At 41.7% G+C, this 22,801-nt stretch overlaps 1 protein-coding gene across 1 annotated transcript; it reads left to right on the top strand.

The window, feature by feature from the left end:
* Positions 1-106: 106 nt before the first annotated feature.
* Positions 107-22,247, top strand: LOC124136060 (laccase-like). Its single transcript, XM_046501834.2, has 4 exons — positions 107-172; positions 1,418-1,523; positions 16,875-18,841; positions 20,787-22,247. Exons 3-4 carry the CDS (start codon positions 16,876-16,878, stop codon positions 20,966-20,968), a joined length of 2,148 nt encoding a protein of 715 aa, XP_046357790.2. The 5' UTR covers positions 107-172; positions 1,418-1,523; position 16,875; the 3' UTR covers positions 20,969-22,247.
* Positions 22,248-22,801: the final 554 nt, after the last annotated feature.

The following is a 22,801-nucleotide window of genomic DNA, read 5'->3' as shown; positions in this document are numbered from 1 at the left end:
TGATCACGTGACTTGGATCAGCCAATCAACTTCGAATCCGCCTGGATCAACCGGATCAACCAAAAAAGGTTTCTGCGGACTGAGACTATACTACTGGCGTAAACAAGTAATATTCGATACCTGTCGAAAACCTCCCAACCGTATCACCTTACCTGCCGGAGAAACCCATTGGGTGAGCGAAGTTGTCAGACTTGTCGGATCAAATTTGCATTGATAGTTAGAGCTATAGATATTAACAATTTCTCAATACCCTGAAAGATTGTAAAGAAATATTTCGCATATCTTTTTGCCAAACAATATTTGTTGTACCGACTTTACCTGTAGCACTAGTTCTCGACCCTTAACATTGAATCTTTAGTTTCACCATAGCTTTTCCGTATTTAATGCCACTTGCTTATCATACTTCCAGAGTGAGTGAGTGAGTATATGTCAGTTTAAGCTTAATTATACGACATCGTCGTGTTCTCAGAGATGCACGGGTAGCAGAGTAGTCCAAGACGTCGAAACTGTCTGTGCAGAGTACATGTGCTAGCCATGAGTGTTCGCTCGTCAGTGGTTCGAATCCCAGAATTGTCCCGATTGTGGTGTTGGGTCTGTCAGCATAGTATCCTTGCTTATGGACTTCACGAGTCTCTCCCAGACCCAAGAGACTAAATTTCAAAATAAATCCATCTCAAGTTAATAGACTGCCTCAGCAAAAATTAAGCATTGTTCTCGGTCGCATTTGCTTTTTGTTGTTTTTATTTTGTAGATATGTGTGTAAAATTATTTAGATAAGAAAACTTTATTTCTTTGACTAATGTTAGCCTATGGCCTTATGAAATCCGCATGCCCTCGTTACTGTGGCATACTCCCACGTTAAGGTGAAACGACCTGATACAACAGACGTACTGTTAAACTCAACCCGATCACTCATACACTAATACATTTGGAACAAGCGAATATCTGTTTAAGGTTGAATAACATCAAAATGTGTCCAAAAAGAACATGTTATTTAACCAGGTTCGTCTTTGTGACGCTGACCTTGTTTTGTCTGCGTTTTATAACTGAACCTTAAGAGTTCAAAGGTCGGGTTTGTTTCATTGCCACTGACCAATGGCATTCAAGCTTTTATGAAAGTTGTTTTCCCCCTTCAACAAAGATTTTATTATTCGCACGCAAGAACACAATGATATGATTAACTATAAAAGACGACATGGTGACTGTACCTTACACTGAGGGGCCGTATCAAAAGTTCATTAAAAAGAAAATATAGGAAAATAATGGTATCTTTAGTAATATCAGACGTAGCAAGTACATTAAAATGGTATATATCACAATGTGACATATTTACATAACTGTACGCTTTAGATGACAGCCTAGGGTTCATATATCATGAAACTGTTGTAATGTCTTTGAGACGGTCCCACACCTGCAGGATACAAAGCATGTCATAAAGGGGAAAACAGGTTCTCATCTGCACTGCGAGGGACTGTCAATCAGGTCCGACCTTCCAACCGAACAGACCACAGTGTCAATCACAGGTAAGCAAGCTACCCATAGACTGCCAACGCAATTACTAGTTAACACATGCAGTTAATTTTTGTCAGCTTATTTTCATGATCATGTAAACTTAGAGTATGTTAACTCCATGTTAAATTTAATGTTACGGTCTAATGTCAGAACTCGTCACTATATGGCTGTGATGATGAGATGTAACTTCTAACTAATGTACTCCCTTATGTCAGATGGATGCTTACACCAGTGGGAATATGGTCAGGGCTGGGGCTGGCTTTTAGAAGGAATCCCATCTTAAAGAAAAGTAGATTTTCAAAAGTTAAAATACTGCCTGTTTTATAAAGTATATTGTATTCATCTACACTGGAGTATGTCGCTTTATTGGTTATGTCCCTAAGTATGCCCGTCTAGGAATGTGTTATATAATCATATCATCCGGATGAGGAGCTGTGTATATCATAAACATATAACTGACCTGATTGATATGCCGCATAATTGCCGTCTGTGGCTTTTTGACTAGCGACTCTTTAAAAATTGTCCGTACAATTAATTTAGAATCTGAACAAATAATATATTTTTCTGCAATTACCGTGTTCTTCCTACAGTTTAATACGTTCAACTTTCATTTCATGAAGTTGTCCACGTACGCAACTAGATCGTCAGGGCTAACATATTTCCTGATTAGCGAATCATGTACCTGCCGTGAAGGGCCTCAAATATTTAACGAAATGTTGAATATTATTGCACTTACATAGCGACGTACATGCAAGTGTGCGTGTGCGTGTGTATGCGTGTGTATGCGTGTGCGTGCGTGTCTGTGTGTGTGAGTGTGTGTGTGTCTGTGCGTGTGCGGGTGCATATGTGTACGTGAAGCTGTTTGTACTAACATTGACTATGACGGTTTTTGGTGCAGCGATCCGAAGCGCAGTTTAACTTAAATACCCCACTCAGACACAGTACACCGACTCTCCGCCGACTTGATTTATCCATTTAAAGGGGCACTGATCTAACGCAATTCCCCGGACTGGTTGTTGCCTTTGTTATTGTTTTTTTCCCCGCGAGTACCCGGATGATACGCAACGCAACTGAGCGTGACCAGAGACTGGCTACCGTCTGCAAGGACAGCTAAATAAACTTGGAGGCTGGAGGCAATATTTGTTTTACGCATTTTGGCATAAACAATGATTGGTTAACCGTGATCTAAAAAGATTTCAACAAAGGGCGCATGTTAATTAATTTCTTCAGCCTCAACTAACAGACAAAAAGAACGGCGGAGCTCATCGGATGTCGTCATTTGGAAATACCCCAGATGGTTGTAGTTTAACACTAAAAAAAGTATCCGTGCAGTGAAAGCATTTTCGGATTTCGGATTGCGTCGATAATACGATTACTACTCCCTTGTTGTCATCCACGTTTTCTGGTAAAACCCTACACTTGTGTATTTGTCGTCATTCACTTGATGCTCAGTTAATGAATTTATTACATGTACAATTAGTGGAAGCACCACTTAGATTACCTGACAAAGGTTCCCATTTGGCATTTATTGTGTCTGGGGTAATTATTCAATCTAAATCCAGGTTTGAAGTGAGGTGAAATGTGTGTTATGTAATATGCACGTGGCAGACCAGCAAGAGGTGAATGATCAGTTGATTTCCTTTTTTTTGTAAATCCATGGATCGTTCCTAGTCATCAAAGGATTAACAGAAAATACGTTGATTGATTAATCACTGTTATCTTGCACAGTGGATATGTCAAAAGTGAGTGTTTACATGTCTAAGTTTACTGAAACAAAGGGAATACACTCATATCATGGCGTGAAGTGTCGATGTAAAAACAACATACTTTGTTCAAAGGATTAACTGATAATACGTTGATTGATTGATCATTGTTATCTATCACTCAATGGATTTTTTAGGAACCGTGGACGTTATGAAAATAGTTGTCACGTGGGCTTTCTCAGCTGACCCTTGAGACTTGACACCTATGTGAAACACCTGAAACAATCCAAGTGATCAATTGAGAAACGATATATATCTTTTAAAATATGTGATTGTTACAGAGACACCTGACATCGAATAAGTTTCTTTGTACAGCTGCAGACGAGTGGGCTATTGTTCCTTTGTGTGGATATTACGAATACATTCCTCGAACAAGGAAGCTGCCTAAAATTTATACACATAAATTTGGTAGGTTGTACTTATGGTATTTGCATTTTGTTTTCCTTCATTTGCTGTAGCATTGAACCGATTCGTCCTTGTTTTTCTACGTCTTGGTTGGGAAATTCTTCAATGCGCGATAGACGTTGTTTACACACGCCTTTTCCCTTGTAAGCATGTATATATTACCGTCAATTTGTAAAATGTAATTCTCTCAGGCAATTTATAAAATGTGTAAATATTTCAGTCATTTTGACTAAAAAACCTGTCCAGATTGATTAAGACGATCAAAAGGGCCTACAAACATCACAACAGATTATTATGTAGGATTAGAAGCCAAACAACATAGAAATGTACTTTTCAACGTAACATTTTCAGTCTCTTGGTGATGACATTAAACATCAAAATGTTTGGAATTCGTTATCATAATAATACAGATGGAAATGTTTTTCAGTCACTTTGTTAAATAACTGAATATTTAGGCGTTTAATAAATTTTAAAATGTTACACATTTTGACAAAAATATACACACTATCAAAAAGCAATGCTCAGGTGAAACTTTGTGTTGCAAGTCAAAATAGTGTAAACGAAAATCGCAAAATTACCAAGCAAGTGACTTATTATAACTACGTCACCATTACCGATGCTACCCACAAAGATACCTACATTTCCTTATTATCTCGAAAACTGTATTTCATTTTGTTGATCAATGTGACCATACGCCCTTATTACTACCCATACAAGTGACGAATGGCGCAGCAGAGGTCGCGAACTAGTCTAGATTTCTGCTATACATCCGGGTACTCACTGGGAAAAACAATAACAAAGGCAACAACCAGTCCCGGGGAATTGCGTTAGATCAGTGCCCCTTTAATGCCGAACGCCAAGATTTTAAACTTTAAGTCTTATGTTAGGATTCTTTTGTTAGCACAAGCCACGAATGGCCATTAAATAGTTTAATGTAACGGGATAAAGATGAGGTGGACACTTGAAACACAAATTTCCCCAACAGCAGAGCCGGTGAGCCGGCGAAGCGCGTTCGAGCCCCCACAGCGCTAATTGGATCTGAAAAAGTGCGCCCGGTAAAGTGCACTGCTCCCAAACAAGTTTACCGGGCGCAGCCCGAGCTCTACCATCCGCTCAATTACCGCGCTATAGTGCCACCGCTGTCTCGTTATACCGTTACCGTGCCTCACGCTCTGGTGACTCTCGCTTCACGATCCAACACCCGTTTTCGGTCTTAGGGAAACTTACACATCTTTACAATCAAACACCCGTTCTCGGTCTTAGGGAAACTTACACATCTTTACGATCAAACCCCCGTTCTAGGTCTTAGGGAAACTTACACAACTTTACGATCCAACACCCGTTTTTCGGTCTTAGGGAAACTTACACGTCTTTACGATCCAACACCCGTTTTCGGTCTTAGGGAAACTTACACGTCTTTACGATCCAAAACCCCTTTTCGGTCATTAGGGTCAGCTGGCTTTGGGCAAGGGTTAGCCATAAATTCTTACCTTTTCAAGCGTTAATCCAGTTAATCCCATTGGTCGGTCATGTTGACATAAACAATTGCGGGTGTGGTTTCAAGAAAAGATGAATCGGAGAGCGGGCAGTGACGTCACACGCATGCGCAATTCATTGTTTACTGAATTACGCATGCTTGTCAATGGGGATTCTAATGACCTGTTAAACGAGCACTGATTACATGTGATAGCGCCTGTGGTCCAGTGGTAGAGCGTAGGCTAATTAACGCATTAATTAGCGTTCGAGCCCCCACAGCGCTAATTGGATCTGAAAAAGTGCGCCCGGTAAAGTGCACTACTCCCTCACTATCAAATAGTGATGATACAAGGTGTTCGCGAAAAACCAATAATTCAATATTACCCAATAATTCAATATTACCCAATAATTCAATATTACCCAATAATTCAATATTACCCAATAATTCAATACGTTACACACAGATGGATGTTTGTAATAATACGTGTCTGGCAAGGAAAGATTATCACACTCTTCAGTAAGAGCATTGACGAGTTCCTGTTGAGTTGCCCGAAAGACATGGCGTCGTGAAAGGGCGATCTGCGGCTCGTTCCACATATGTTCGATAGGATTGAGGTCGGGTGACCGGCCTGGACACTCCATGCGGACAAAGGTTTCCTACTCTGAGTAGGCATCAACGTCCCTGGCACGGTGGGGTCGTGCGTTATCGTCCATTAGGATGAAGTCTGGTGACCGGCCCGGACACTCCATGCGGACAAAGGTTTCCTACTCTGAGTAGGCATCAACGACCCTGGCACGGTGGGGTCGTGCGTTATCGTCCATTAGGATGAAGTCTGGTCCGATTGCACCAGCATGCCGTCTCAGGTACACATCCAGAATGTCATCCTGTAGTGCACACCTGTCATCGTGCCCCGTTGGAGGACATGGAGATCGGTTCACCAGCTCTACTGATCCCACCCCAAATCATGATTGAGCCCCCTCCACAGCGGTCGTTGTCTCGTACGCAAGAGTCCTGAAATCGTTCTCGTTGTCTAGGCCACATTCGGCCACGAAAAGTCTTGACATTATCTCGATTCATCTGTAAAATGTACTGTAGCCCAGCCCTGGTCCGTCCAATTAAAGTGATCTTCAGTTCAATCCAAACGTGCCTGGCTGTGAAGTCGGGTCAGCGGGATGCGAATGCATGCCCATAGTGACATGAGATCAGTCTCACAGAGACGACTATAAACTATCTGAGAAGAAACGTTAACTTTACTAGCTTTCCTGGTAAATGTACAACAGTTTGTGAGAAGCCAGACAGTCCTGAGGGCTGACCTCAATTTCTGACACCTCATCTGAGCGCTACAGAATTGTGAGGCAACCACCCGAGCAATTACTTGATGAATTTTAGTATTTGTCACTACCAGCTGGTAACTAATTTATATTCAGTATGTTATGAAATTAACATACGACATCATGAAGTATTGATAGTGACCTTGTCGCTTCGAAGTAATAATTTTGTCTCTGCACATTCGCTTCCAGTCGTGATGTACGAGATTCTAGGTTCTATGGTTTGAAACCCACTGCATGATCACCTCGACTGTGTTCTCACTTTTATCACAGACCTTGATACAGAACGTAGCACACGCGGACGGTTGTTCACTGATGTTGACCGTACGAGCTCGAAAAGAATGTGAAATGTGGCAATGAAAGATGCGTAAAATGTTACAAATATTTGGCGAGAATATCTTCGTATTTCATTCTTAGCCTTAATACAGTTGCAATGATTTATAGCAACGAGGTTCGACCCTAAGTGTCACAATTCTTCATGCGTTTGCAATCTCCAGAAGGAATGGTTGGCTCCAACAACAGCTCAGCGATATATAGGTCACAGCAAGGGTCATGTCATACTTCGCTGAATAGTATGGGTCAGTGGCAGGTGTCCCTCGGTGGCCTGTAGGCGTAAACAAGTAAATATGCGATACCTGTCGATAAGCTCCCAACCGTATCACCCTACCTGCCGGAGAAACCCATTAGGTGAGCGAAGTTGTCAGACTTCAGATTTGCATTAATAGTTGGAGCTATAGATATTATCATTTTCTCCATCCCCTGAAAGATTGAAAAGATAGATTTAAAAAAACCCATTATTGTACCTAATAAAGTCAATATATTTAATTTAAAACCATAGATACAAATATGACATTTTGGAGCTCGATAGTCACATGTTGTCGTTGTACAAAGGCATTGAAAACTGTTCATTGTCATGTCACATAAGGCCACAAGGTTGCGCTGAACTCAGTACCTCGTGTGACCGCCCCGGGCAGCAATCACGGCTCTGCATCTCCTCGGCACTGACTGAATACGTGTACGAATTCTGTCTTGCAGAATTCTTTGCCATTCTATTTGTGACGCGTTGGCCAGTTTTGGAAGTGTCTGTTGCGTGTTCTGACGTTGACATACACGTCGATCGAGTTCATTCCAGAGGTATTCGATTGGGTTGAGATCTGGAGATCTCGACGGCCAGGGCAAGGCATTGATGTTGGCATTATGGAGGTAGTCTACCGTGACAAGAGTTGTGTGCGGTGGAGCGTTGTCCTGTTGAAACAGCTTCCTCTGGCAGTCAAAGATTTGAAGAAGGTGAGGTTGAAGAATTTGATTCATGTAGTCGAATTCACGTTCACAATGTGGGGCAAAACGCTCATTTCGACGACGATGAACACGTTGTCTTCCATCTCGCCGGTGCAGAAGAAATCGAAATTCATCGCTAAACCACACTCGTCTCCAGTTTCTCAAATTCCAAAGCTGTAAGGTATGGCACCAACGCAAGCGTCGCTGTCGATGGATCTCTTGCAAAACAGGGACGATAACTGGTCTTTATGGTCGGATTCCAGCCTCCTGAAGATGGTTCCTGACAGTCTGGTCCGATATCCTCCTCAAACCAGGTATGCGTCCTGCAGTCTCCTTAGCTGTGGCATTGCGATGACGTAGGTGGAACAGTCGAATGTAGCGATCCTGTGCAGGGGTGGTAACTCTTGGTCGGCCGGTTCTCGGACGGTCTGCATTTGAATTGAAGTGTTTGTATCGGTCCCAAAGGCGGCAAATGGTGCTGTGGTGGACGTTGAAGTGGCGTGCAACAGAAGACTGCGATTCCCTTTTTGGATACATCCTATGGCGATGTTCCGAGTCTCGGCATTTTCGAACTTGAAAAATGTTGACAATTGAATGACAAATTATTGGCTTATGCTTGCCTTTTTATAGCCGCTACCACGAGTTACGAATGCCATAACTTGCATATGCATTTGGCATTTCTGTTTTCCTCCATGACATTTTTGCACAAGTGTGAAAACAATGCTGTTTAAGACATTGCAAGTCGACAATGGCCGCGTTTTGACGCACCGTTTGTCGAATATCAGGCCAACAACATTTTCCAATAACATATATCCAATTTATATATCAGATTTTTTGTGTAGTCAGGCTCAATGAACTACATACTACCTGTGCGTTTCTTTTCTTGAAGAGTGTATTTCGCATATCTTTAGGCCAAATAATATTTGTTGTTCCGTTTTCCGACCGACTTTACCTGGAGCTCTAGTCATCGACCCTAAACATTGAATCTTTAGTTTCACCATAGCTTTTCCGTATTTAATGCAACTTGCGTATTTAGTATTTGTTGCGCTTCACAACAGGTGCACCAGTCATTATCTTCAATCTACCGACACTAAATTTCATTTGAAATAAGGGTTTTACTTACTGCACATTACGTCACAGTTTAATGTTCTCATAGAATTCGCCCCGCACATTGTAATGAAATCTCGGTCCCTGCCACATATATAGCGAGAGCTTGCGTTTCTTTCTTCATCATGTGGACTTGATAGCGGCCTTCTTTGAGCTGCGACACCTTTTCTGATATGTACGGGCGGATTAGTTCGTGGTTTATTGATTCTGAATTTTGTTTAAAACGCTAATAAATAATGATAATTTTCACATATTTGAATCTATTTGTGTGAAGTATTGTACAGAGGTGCAACTTTACCTGAAACATCTTCCAGCCATTGAGAACATACAAAGATTATACTACCCCTTTACCTTTAACATTAGGCAAACTAACTGTTGCTATCGGGCTAGTGTCAAGTTGCATCCCCCCTGAAGGATGCGTATAGTAACGGCACATTTTGGCCAATTGCATCTGTATAGTTTAAGAAAAGAGGAAAATATGTACCTTATTTTTAGCATTTGCATGTTTTGGGCTTACAGCAGCTTATGTAGACGGCGTAAATTTGTTAACCAGCTTATTATAGGGGTTTTGTGAAAGCGTTTTTCTTTTTTTTAATCCTGAGAAAATCTTTGACCCGAACTTTCTTGTTTAGCGATATAAACAAGGTAAAAGTGGTGCAAATACAACTTGGACGCATATTTGGACAATGAGTAATTTTTTTCAAGCCCGAAAAATTGCGTTATCAACCCATCTTCGCCATACTTATATTTGATCTTTTCATAAGTTTACTTGATAGACAAAAATGCCAAGCTGATCACATCAGCATGTTTGTTTATATATCAAAACAATACTGCATTTTGTATCCATTTGTTTTATGAGAGCAATAAAAAACCCGTTTATAATACTTCCCGAGTTAGTGAGTAGATGCCGGTCAAAGCTCAGGTGTGCAGCTGTTCACAAATATTCATGTTCTTGGAGATGACACAGGTAGCCGAGTTGTCCAAGGCGTTCGAAACAAGAATGACAGTAGCAGTGAGCGTGTCCGCTCATCATTGGTTCAAGTCCAGTATTGTCCCGATTATGATTTTGGGTATGTGAGCCCAATATCCGTTTTTATGGACTGCACTAGTCTCTCCCAGACCATAGAGAATATATTAAAAAAGAATCCAACTCAAGTCTATAATAATTTGGCATGAGTCGATTGCCTCATCTCAAATTAAGCATTGTTCATAAAAAAAGGTCCATGGTGGTTTCATTTTTTTTATTTTGTAGATATGTATATTCATTTAAATGAGAAACCTTTATTTCTGGGCCTTACGAAATTCATATTCATATACTGTGGCATATTCCCACGATAAGGTGAAACGCCCTGATATAACACAAGTACTGTTCAGAGCGGCGTAAAACTCAACCCGCTGACTCATGCACTAATACATTTGGAACAAGCGAATATCTGTTAAAGGTTGAATAGCATCAAAATGTGTCCAGAGAGGTTGAGTGGAGTCAACACGTTATTTAACCAGTTTCGTCTTTGTGACGCTGACCTTGTTTTGGTTGCGTTTTATAACCGGACCTTAAGAGTTGATAGGTCAGGTTTACTTTTGTTCGCGGTCACTGACCAATGGCATTCTAGCTTTTATGAAAGTTGTTTTTCCCCTTCAACAAGATCCTATAAAGAACATACAATTCAATTCAATTCTTTATTTCTGGACTAGAGGCCAGTAGCTGATATTCAAGAATAATATAATATAAGGGGGCTGGGATAGCCGAGTCGTCTAAGGCGCCGCGATTCGCTGTGCATGGTTGCGTCCCTTGGGCTCGCCAGACACCTATGATTTTGGGTTTGAATCTATGTTTTGGGTTTCAATACATCATGTAATGAGATATCAGGTTGCTGCATGTATAGGATATTAATAATTGCTCTCACGGAGGATAGCACGTTGTATTTTATGACAATTTTTTCAAATATCCTGTTGAAACAGGTGTTGTTGCCTTAAATTTAGGGCTGCGTGGACAAATAAGAGTAACTTTTCAATGATAGACCCCTTTAGTGATTTCTGTAAGAAACCAAAACTAAACAACACATTCTTGACAGAAGTAGCCCACGAATGACGATTATCACAACCAAAGACATAAGGCATTTCATCTGCCTTACAAGTATATCCCTGCTCGGCATATGTATAATCCTTTTCTAAACTTAACGAACATCAATAGATAATTATTATATATATAGGGTATCTTCCACATTTTCCCCAAACCATAGCATTTGGAGTAGTCTTACTTATATTCAGAAAACGTTTACAAGCAATATAATGTACCCTCTCCGTGTTCTCCTGTATTTGGCAGCCCAATATTCCTGACCAGTAGAGTAAAATTGGCATTATTTAAGAATAAAAAAACTTGAAGCCAACATTGTATGGAAAATGGTCATAACAATACACTGTCCTTAGAACTTCAAATAATACTTTTTTGCCTTTATTGCAACGTATCTATTCTGAGAAAGACTTAACTAACTCGTGAGTACTATACCAAGATAATTATATTGGTTAACAACTTCGAAATTACAGTCACCATATGTCCATGATCATATCACATGCACATGTACAAATAACTTCTGTAGCTAATTCATTTATAAATAGAGAAAAGTGAATTGGACTTAGGACACGCCCTTGTCGCAATCCCAAAAGGCAATAAAATAAATCTGTAAAGCCTTCATTTGTCTTTAATAATGAATACATAGTATAACTCTTAATACTCTGTAACATGTAACATACAAGAACACCATAACATGATTCACCGCCGAAGACATTGTGACCGCAGCTGGCAAAAGTCCATTAAAAAGAAATTATATATGAAGATGATTGTATCATTAGTAAATGCAAAAGTAGTAAAATCGTAAATATCTGTCAGTGTTGTCGACATCCATACAAACTTAAGACCAAAAATGAATTGGGAATTTCTGCATGGATTGGGATTGACGTGTGTGTGGAAAGAATGAGGTACTGGAGAAATATAAATATCACACACACACACACACACACACACACATCTACGTGAGAGCTACACACCAACGTAACACGTGGAAATGTATTGTGAGGCTACAAAAAAATGGTTGCTTTTCATGTGCATGCCATCACAATCTTACAGCAAGTGAACAGCGAAAACATGCCACGAATGACGGAAGCCCAACGCAACAACGCCATAGGACGACTGCAAACAGGTGAATCATTTTCACCTGCGGCCATATTTTTCACGTAGCATCAAGCACCTTTACAACAGTTTGGAACCGTTATCGGGACAACATGTGACCTTCCGGTCGAACCGGTCGACCACGTATCACTACGAGAGCAGAGGACAGATTCATACGGCTACGTCACTTACGTGAAGTACCATCACGCCAACCTCTACAACTACGGCAATACCAGGATTTGTAGGATATCAGCCCAGACAGTGAGGAACCGTTTACGCTCTGAGGGTATTCGCGCTAGACGACCAGTTCGAGATGTCATTTTGACGGACCTGCAAGTTTGGTTTTGTGACGAGTTGCGTTTTATGCTCCACCTTGCGGATGAAAGACGTCGCCGGGAACGTTGTGCACGAAGCTGCATACAGGAAGTGGACATATTTCGTAGTGGTAGTGTGGTGTTGTGGCCAGCCATGTTCTACACTGATAGAACAGACTTGGTGCAAGTTCTGGGGAATTTAATGCCACAATGTAACACGGATGAGATTCTTAGGTCACACGTCCTTCCCATTATGCAACAAGCAAATGCCGTTTTCCAACAAGAAAACATCAAACCTCACACGGTTGGACTGACAATGGCCTTTTTCAGGAATCACAACATCCAGATCCTGCCATGACCCTCTATGTCTCCAGATTTAAACCCAATCGAACATTTAATGGATGCACTGGATCAACGACTGCGAGCACGTCAGTAGCAACCACAGAACCTCCGACAGTTGGCACAAGTACTGCAGGCTGAGTGGGTGAACATTCCCCAGCCCACAATGCGTGCATTCTAAGCAATTCCATTTGAACAAGCACACGAGCACAATAATAACATGTAGCAAGGGAGATTCATAAGAAATATCTGTTAAAGGCTGAGTCCATTATACGACTGCAGTTCTTTTCGAAATAAACAACGGGTGGGAGTTTTTTTTATCGAACATTATAAACCTCACGTCATTCTATTGTTCTCCAGTAGGGTTAAATCACATAAACAGAGATGTAAGAATATCCCTGGGACATTTTATAATACTCCAGGAATTTTATATAATATCCCAAAGATTGTAATGAGGCATGTGAACACAATGTAACGAACTGTAAAATTTAATGACTTATGTTTTATCATTTTTTATATTCCCGCGTATTAGACATGCAACCTCCGTATTTGCAGTCCAGTGAGGGTACCACTAGGCTACAGAAGCGCTAATAAAATCACAACGCTTTTAAGAATGTCTTTTGTACCGGGACGCATGCAACATATATTTTACGCCCGTTTCCTAAAGTTTATGGTTTATCAGTTCCATAAGACGCCGCTCGGTTTTATCCCTTGGATTCAGGTTTTAAATCTCATAAATCCCTCTGATGTGTTTTATCCTGCACATAAAACACTGCAGAGAGAGTAAACCACGAGGGGCGCAGTGTTTTATGGTATGATAAACAACGACAACGGGTCGTTTGTTTCTTTTATGAAATGCCAACATTATGTACAGTCTCTTTAAGGATGTTGATAAAATTTACAAGCTGTCATGTAAATATTTATCCAAATTCTCACAATCCTCATGTTTTTTTGTTTTTTTCCTTTTCTCCTAATACCGAGTGCCATAACTCTCCCACTTTTGGATGCGATCGTTCGGCCACTACGTTTATCTGCGTAACCCAGCTACGTCTATGGGTAACAACTCTTTTGACACTTCCCTTTAAACAATAACGTCATCTACTATATGCCGTCATCAAATTGCGAGCTCATATTCGAATCTCCAGAAATGACGTCATGATAGAACAATGTTTTATCGTGAAATAAACCACGCATCGTTCTTCGTTGTTCTTTGCGATTTATATATCATAAGCATGTGTTTGTGAATTACTTTCAAATAGTGATAATACCAGTTGTCCGCGAAATGGTGAACGTACCCTGTCGCATTAGTGGCACCCGTCATGAACATATTTTGGTCGCTGATGAGTCAAATTTGAAACTGTCTTCACATGTCTACCGTTAAACCTTTTGAAAGCTTTACTGAGGCCTTGAATGTTGTAACCTTGATCAAACAACTTGTGAACAAGAGTCGCATGACGCTCTTTGAAATAAGTCAGCTGTTATCCCCACCTTTGCTACAAGTCATCTCCTTGTGTATCTGGCATCCCCATTATGTGTGAACTGTGAGTGTGATGTCCTACATGAGTATACGACCACGACACCTAACCTCCCTCCTGCAATAAATTACCGGTACACACTCTACGTTATTTAATGACCTTCAGATTCGACGTTTTTAATTAACACCAACATGTCTGAACGCCATGATGTCAGGACAACAGTGTGGTGGACATGTTCTTTGAAACCACACACATAACTCTAATTTACACCTGATCAAGATCCCCATCATGATCCACTTTCGCTAATAAGTCGTAAAACAATCAATAGACATCCATTAAGACCGCCTTTGTTTCATGACCTTTGGTATTTTACTGAAACCTTAATGTTGTAACCCTGATCAAACAACTTGTGAGCAAGAGGAGGATGACTCTCTTTGAAATCATGTTCCATAGTACCTCAAAAGTTGTGAAATGCAGACACCAAATGCTAGAGCTGCTTGAACATTGCTCGACATAAGCCGAAAGTTGACTATTGGAAAGTTGAAGTCATCCCTCTTCTTTTGTCACTTTGACTCATTTTGCACATAATCTAAGGAGCAAAAGAAAGTAAAACGAGTTTTTTTAATGTATATGGTAATTGAGAATAACCAGTCTCGATTTGCCGACGAAACAGATTCCACTTGGGCGTAAGAGTAAAATAGGGTGAATATTATATGAATATAATCACTGAAACTCATGACACCAGGTGTTCGCCAAACGGGTAAACACGTCCGGCCCTACCTGTATAATCAAGAATGCCAGCAACCACGACTGCACAGATATCAGCAGTTAAAATGTAATTCAAATTTGTCCGCATAGGTAATAGAGTGAGTGAGTGAGTATGGTTTTACGCCGCTTTTAGCAATATTCCAGCAATATCACGGCGGGGGACACCAGAAATGGGCTTCACACATTGTACTCATGTCGGGAATCGAACCCGGGTCTTCGGCGTGACGAGCGAACGCTTTAACCACTAGGCTACCCGACCGCCCCGCATAGGTAATAGACTATTTAGACATCACTTATTCCTGGAACAAGTTGTAAAACGTAAACTGTGGCTTGGTAATCCTGTGTAAACCAACATCGGTTCAGTGAAGACTGGGGTCAGAAATAAATTTGCAGCCAATTGACCCCAAACATGTTGTCAATTTGAGCCGTAAGAAGCAAATTTATTGGTTTTCAAAGACAAAGTGTCTAAGATACATGTTCCTATCAGCAGTTGCGAATGTTATAAAGAAATATAACCTCTTAGAAGTATTCTTTAAATGCTAACTAAGCGCCAGTACAGCTATTTTTTTTGGATATAATGTAACTTAACATATATTCGGTTGAAGGACATACATGCAATAAAATCAACAGAAATATATATATATTAGTTTAATTTGTACCTCAGTTTGCACTCGCCTGTCTACTGGGGACACGGGTAACCCAGTCGTCTGAGGCGCCGCGATTCGCTGTGCAGAGTTGCGTCCCTGGGGCACGCCGGAAACCTATGATTGTGGGTTCGAATCCCGATTCGCCCCGATAATGTTTCTAGGTTTGTCAGCAACATACCCGTGCTCGTGGATTTCACCGAAGTGGTAAACGTCTGAGACCTGCATCACTTCGGTCTTTCCTCCCACATTAAGCTGACACGCCGCGATATAACTGGAATACTGTTAATAGCGGCGTTAGCGCCTGTCTACTCGTTGTCGTTCTGGTATCTTTTATTACCAGCTTCAATGGAAGGGAATCTGAACCATATCAGATCATTGATACACAGAGATTACTACACGAGTGTCTGATGGATATCATTTATGAGTTGTTTGAAACGAGTTGTAAGATAAATGGTAAATGACAGGCACAAATGCAGTGTTTCTTACACAACCTTAACTCGGACCATGTTAGCATCGACTCCATGCATATTTTGTCTATTCTCGTGATCGTAGTGGCGCATTTATACATAACACAGCGGCCGTGATTGATATCATCCGGCTTACTGCATGCACCTCATACCAAGTGTAACCCTTCGCAAAAAGTTTCCGCCACATCTGTGGAATAGCAAGGCGATGAAAAATTTAGACTTTATAAGATAAAACAACTACATTTATTTACACTCCTAAAACTTCAGGTCCGACACAGACGTAGGTGTATTCGAGTGAATGATGATGAGGAAAGTAGTCCGTCATTATCTGATCTTTAGTTCATCAACTTGAAGTAGCCAATCAATGATCTGGAATTCGATCTCACACACATGTTTGATACCAGTTATCTCAGGAGGTTCTCACCGAGGGTGTGTGGGAAAACTGGAGCTTAAGTTAAATTTCTTGGCCGAATTCCATTGTTTTGATTTTGCCAATACGAGCAGCATTAAGGAAACAGATCAACAAGAAGGAGAATTGGTGCCCATGGGGATGCCTACTTTTTGCCAAAATGTCCTATCACCAAATTTCACAAAGGTGTCATCTATGTGGGAGTCAATTATTTCGCAAATTGTTTTCTAAGTTCAGAAGACGTTACATTTATTTTTGTCAAATGCATCCTGAATTGTCCGTGTCACGTGTAAACAGGGAAACGAGGGGGCTTATTGAAACAGGACCTGAAAATAATCAGCAAAAAACATATTTACTGGGATGGTTAACTTGCTATTTCAAAGTTCTCAACAGAAAATCTTTTTTTTCTATTTTAGGATGTGGTGTTTCCGAGCAGTGTCTTGCCTCTTGCTGTCAATCATGTCAGCGAGGGGCGTGGCCTCAGAGTGCAAGATGGCAGATGAAGAGTGCGAATTCGTTCTTGTCATTGACAAACGCCTCACAATGATGAAAGGGTCCGAGGCCGTTTTCCCCGAGGGAGGGAATCTGTATAAGTATAACGTTGACAATACGTCAGCTGCTACTCCAGAGACATCCATTGGAGTCATCCAGGCAGACGGCTTCGAACCACAGCGAGTCGTAACCGTGGCCAATGGCTCCATGCCCGGGCCTGCTATCGAGGTCTATGAAGGTCAAACTGTAATCGTCCATGTTAAAAATCACCTCCACAACGAAGGATTGTCCATCCACTGGCACGGACTTCATCAACAAGGTACGCCATATATGGACGGTGTGGCCTTCATAACGCAGTGTCCTATACTTCCGGGTCAAGAGTTCACCTACAAGTTCAAGGCCAAACCCAAGGGCACATTCTGGTATCATTCTCATATGGGCAACCAGAGGACCATGGGGCTTCTAGGCCCGCTGATCATCAGAGAGAAGAAACCACTGGTGATGGAAGAAATGGTAATGGTGCTACAAGACTGGAACCACGACGACTCAATGGCCGACCTTCTGAAAATGATGTTTGGATCATTCAAAAACAGACAAAAGGTTCCAACTACGGATTCTCTTGACGGCTCCCATTTCAGCCGATATGCAATGTTGAGTGGGCTAATCAACGGAAAGGGACGACTCTATCATAAAGACGGAAAGCATAACGGAGCCCCTCTTACAACCTTCGATGTTAAACCAAACACACAGTACAGGTTCCGGGTCATCGCCGCTGGCCACCTCTACCCATTCCGGGTGTCCGTGCACGGTCACGAACTGACCATTGTGGCGTCCGACGGGTATGACCTACGTCCAGAAGTCGCAGAGTCCTTCATCATCAACCCTGGTGAGAGAATCGACTTCATCCTCAACACCACGAACGCAGTGGACAACTACTGGATTCGGGCACAAACTCTCGAGAAAGGTGTGGACCACAGAGCTGAAGCTATTCTCAGATACGAAGGCGCGTCTGAAGCAGAGCCAACCTCAGTCAGAAGAACATGCTCGGTTGTCAATCCATGCCGTGTCATCAACTGTCCCTTCACATACTACCCAATGCAGCATACCCAATGCCTCCGGTTCGACCAGCTCAAATCTTTGGCTGATGATGACCCCGCTCCCATGGTGACAGCTGGGAAGTTCAAGGAACACTTCCTCAATTATGCTTTCCCTGGCACAAAAGAATATCCGGGACAGGTCAACGGCCGGGCATTCGTGATGCCAAGTGTGGCTGCTTTGACGCAGCCGGATGAGATACACACTACGTGTGACAAGGAGGACTGTGGTGAGGAGAGGACGTGCCACTGCACCTACAAGCTGGATCTAACATACGGAGACACTGTTCAGATGGTCCTCCTCAACTTGGGAAACGGGAAGGGTTGGTCTCATCCAGTTCATCTCCATGGCCATTCCTTCTACGTGCTTAAGATGGGCTATGCGCAATACAACGCCTCCAACGGGCAGGTCATAGGCGATAACATTGATATTGATTGTCACAACGTCAGTCACAACTTCTGTAATTCGCCAACTTGGGCCAACTCATCGTGGACGGGGGATAACATACCTGGCCTGGAGCTGAAGAACCCACCGCGGAAGGATACCATTATAGTGCCAACTGGTGGTTATGCGGTTGTGAGAATCCGCGCTGACAATCCTGGACTGTGGTTCATGCATTGCCACATTGAGATGCACAGTGCTGACGGGATGGCGATGATGATCAACGAGGCTCAGGACCATCATCCTGCTCCGCCGGATAACTTCCCGAAATGCGGGAGCTTCGGCCCTAAAATTACGTTTAGCAAAAATAATGAAAGAGGGGAAATCGAGAAAGAGAGCAAGGAAGAAAACAAAAGTAAGTATTTCAACCATTTTGATCTGTATGTATAATTGAAGAAACAATAATGGAACACATCAGTATGTGTTCTAAGACGGAATTGTACAATAGGACTGTGATGCCAGGATGTGTGGATTCTTTAGGAACTTAAATTTACAAAGATGCCATCGCTCATTGCCGGCCATAGCTGTTGTCCTAGAGTTTCCGGAGCAATTGAGTTTTGAGGTCTGTTGTTCTGTCATTGTCAGTTGTAATGAGATTTGTTATTGATTGGGTGGGTGGATCAGTTGGGTTTAACGCCGCTATTAACAGTATTCCAGTTATATCGCGGCGTTTCAGCTTAATGTGGGAGGAAAGACCGAAGTGACGCAGGTCTCAGACGTTTACCACTTCGGTGACTTCGGGTATGGTGCTGATAAACCTAGAAACATAATCGGGGCGAAACGGGATTCAAACCCACAATCATAGGTTTGTGGCGTGCCCTGTTATTGGGACATTCCTGTGTGTCACTGTTTATAGGACATTATAGGTTGATGTGAGTTGCAGTGCCACAATGCCATGTCCATCTGCTAAAAATCCTCATTTTTCCTGGGACCTGGGTTAGAATATTAGTGATCTCCTTCACTCAGTTGGCTTCTCTGTGTTTCATTGGTGTGTCAACATGTCATGCTCTGTGTTTCGGTGGTGTATCAACTTCTTTCAGTGGTACAGTATGACGTGTTCTGTGTTTCAGTGGTGTATCAGTATGACGTGTTCTGTGTTTCAGTGGTACAGTATGACGTGTTCTGTGTTTCAGTGGTACAGTATGACGTGTTCTGTGTTTCAGTGGTGTATCAGTATGACGTGTTCTGTGTTTCAGTGGTACAGTATGACGTGTTCTGTGTTTCAGTGGTGTATCAGTATGACGTGGTCTGTGTTTCAGTGGTGTATCAGTATGACGTGTTCTGTGTTTCAGTGGTGTATCAGTATGACGTGGTCTGTGTTTCAGTGGTGTATCAGTATGACGTGTTCTGTGTTTCAGTGGTGTATCAGTATGACGTGTTCTGTGTTTCAGTGCTGTATCAGTATGACGTGTTCTGTGTTTCTGTCGTGTATCAGTATGACGTGTTCTGTGTTTCAGTGCTGTATCAGTATGACGTGTCCTGTGTTTCAGTGGTGTATCAGTATGACGTGTTCTGTGTTTCAGTGGTGTATCAGTATGACGTGTTCTGTGTTTCAGTGCTGTATCAGTATGACGTGTCCTGTGTTTCAGTGGTGTATCAGTTTGACGTGTTCTGTGTTTCAGTTGTGTATCAGTATGACGTGTTCTGTGTTTCAGTGGTGTATCAGTATGACGTGTTCTGTGTTTCAGTGGTGTGTCAGTATGACGTGTTCTGTGTTTCAGTGGTACAGTATGACGTGTTCTGTGTTTCAGTGGTGTATCAGTATGACATGGTCTGTGTTTCAGTGGTGTATCAGTATGACGTGTTCTGTGTTTCAGTGGTGTATCAGTATGACGTGTTCTGTGTTTCAGTGGGGTACCAGTATGACGTGTTCTCTGTTTCAGTGGTGTATCAGTATGACGTGTTCTGTGTTTCAGTGGTGTATCAGTATGACGTGTTCTGTGTTTCAGTGGGGTACCAGCATGACGTGTTCTCTGTTTCAGTGGTGTATCAGTATGACGTGTTCTGTGTTTCAGTGGTGTATCAGTATGACGTGTCCTGTGTTTCAGTGCTGTATCAGTATGACGTGTTCTGTGTTTCAGTGCTGAATCAGTATGACGTGTTCTATGTTTCAGTGGTACAGTATGGCGTGTTCTGTGTTTCAGTGCTGTATCAGTATGACGTGTTCTATGTTTCAGTGGTACAGTATGCCGTGTTCTATGTTTCAGTGGTACAGTATGACGTGTTCTGTGTTTCAGTGGTGTATCAGTATGACGTGTTCTATGTTTCAGTGGTACAGTATGACGTGTTCTGTGTTTCAGTGGTACGGCATGACTTGTTCTGGACTGTGGTCGGCTGCCTGATCGGGGTGTGCGCACTTCAGTTCCTCATCCTGCTGTGCATGTGCTGCCGGCGATGCGAGGGGTCGGGCCGGGAGAAATACAACATGGAGCCAACATTTACCCCTAACCCACAGGAAAACAAGGGATACCTAAAGTATTAAATGTCGAAGGTGTACACGTCAGGCGAGATCAGGAATTTACAATTCACGCAACCACCTATCCTGCGTCCCCTATTGACTGAGTGTACCTCAGCTTACACCGGAAGTGAACATGAAGGATGAATTGGATTTTTAAAATTTCCTTACATACCTTAGAGTCTACTGTGTATACTGAGGTCATACTGAGTAAGGATATTGTTTCGATCATTTAACCAAAACATGCAATTGTTTTCAGTGAAAGAAGAAAGCGAACAAGGTAATTTCACAACACATTTTCTACAGGATATGCAGCTCTTAGCGAAACAAGATATCTTTTCAAAACAAGAATTCCAGGATAACTGCCATCCCCCAAATATTAACATCAACCACGCAAATACATAAACAACATCAGTGTTTTTAAGGTGCAATGGATGTTTGTTCTTTTATACGTTAGCAGGAAATATGTCACTCACGATTCTCTGTTATATACATTTCTATGTATTCATTCGCTCATTCACTCATATATTAAGTATGTAAGCCATACAATTTATAGGTATTTTTATATTTTTTACCAATCATTGTACTCTGAATGTGTTGATTTTAGAAGCGTTGATTGTGCATTTTTCAGATTGTTATTTGTATGCGTATTTCTTAACTTCATACGCGTAAGTGCTAATATACGGGAAATACGAGATGAGTGTGTATGGTTTTACGCCGCTCTTAACAATATCTTCGGCGTGACGAGCGAACGCTTTAACCACTAGGCTATAGGCCCCGAAATACGAGATGTACCCCACATGAATGGTACAACAGGGATACGAGATGGACTCCGTACGTGAATGTCCTGCAAGGTCGTCAGCAACACACGATACATGTGTACTGTCTAAGGCGCCGCATTTCGTTGTACGGACTTCTGTCATCTTAAGCGTGCCAGGTACCTGTGTCTGTGGGTTCGAATCTGTTATGGTTCTAGTTTGTACACTTGTTTCAGGTTCCCTCTCACGTCAAGCCGACACACCGTGATAAAACTGTAATACTCTTAAAAGGGTCGTCAGTGCAAGCTCACTCACTCACTCACGTGATCTTATTTAGATTGGATTTATCTTGATGTATTTGTATATGTACGGTCATAGATATATAGTTTTACACTCTACAGTAGATGCTTTGTGTTACATACAGTGTAAGTCATGATGATCGATACTGCACACGCGCTTAACTTCAGCTCCCTTTGGAGACTAACTCTAAGTTAGATACGATTTCTCCAGATTTATATATACAGTAATAAAGATATAGTTTTACACTATGCAGTACTTGTTTTCTGTTCCGTACGAGTGTGATCGAAACTGCATTGGGAATTATGGCAATCAGCAACTCAACGTCTTGGAGTGCGTCTTTATTCCTGCTATAGAAGACAAAAAAGGCACTAAACCACATCTCCCTGGGGAGACTACATCTTCAAGAACAATTGAATAAAAAATACGCAAACCTTCCGGGTACCCACCTATTGCTTTGTGGTCAGATTAACTCTCAACGTCCGTGTCATTATGCTGGGCAAGTCAGGAACATACACACTCACGTTTACCATTTGAAGAATATTTACTTGTCGTCCTTTGCATATTTTACTGAATGAACTTCAGATGTTGACCATTTAAGTCTGAACAAGATCTTAATATATATATGTGAAAATGATGTAACTGATGGTACATTATAACATTTCTCAAGATTTTTTTTCTGTGGGGTGGAAAAGTTTGTTTCAAATACACAGGATCGATATCTCTCACCTTCCACCCAAAACATTACCCTTGTGAAACTATTGACAGGCAACATACGTTGTGCATTCTGTGAGATGATGTAACT

The sequence above is a fragment of the Haliotis rufescens genome, unplaced genomic scaffold, assembly GCF_023055435.1.
Source record: "Haliotis rufescens isolate VD_foot unplaced genomic scaffold, xgHalRufe1.0.p SCAF_16, whole genome shotgun sequence".
NCBI classification, from domain to species: Eukaryota; Metazoa; Mollusca; class Gastropoda; order Lepetellida; family Haliotidae; genus Haliotis; species Haliotis rufescens.
Note: the sequence above shows the minus strand (reverse complement) of the source record. Positions and strands in the feature narration are given on the sequence as shown.

Coding starts and splice junctions, on each gene's coding strand:
- LOC124136060 (XM_046501834.2), top strand. CDS start 16,876: ATGTGGTGTTTCCGAGCAGTGTCTTGCCTCTTGCTGTCAATCATGTCA. Junction 18,842..20,786: donor GAGCAAGGAAGAAAACAAAA/GTAAGTATTTCA, acceptor TCTGTGTTTCAG/TGGTACGGCATGACTTGTTC.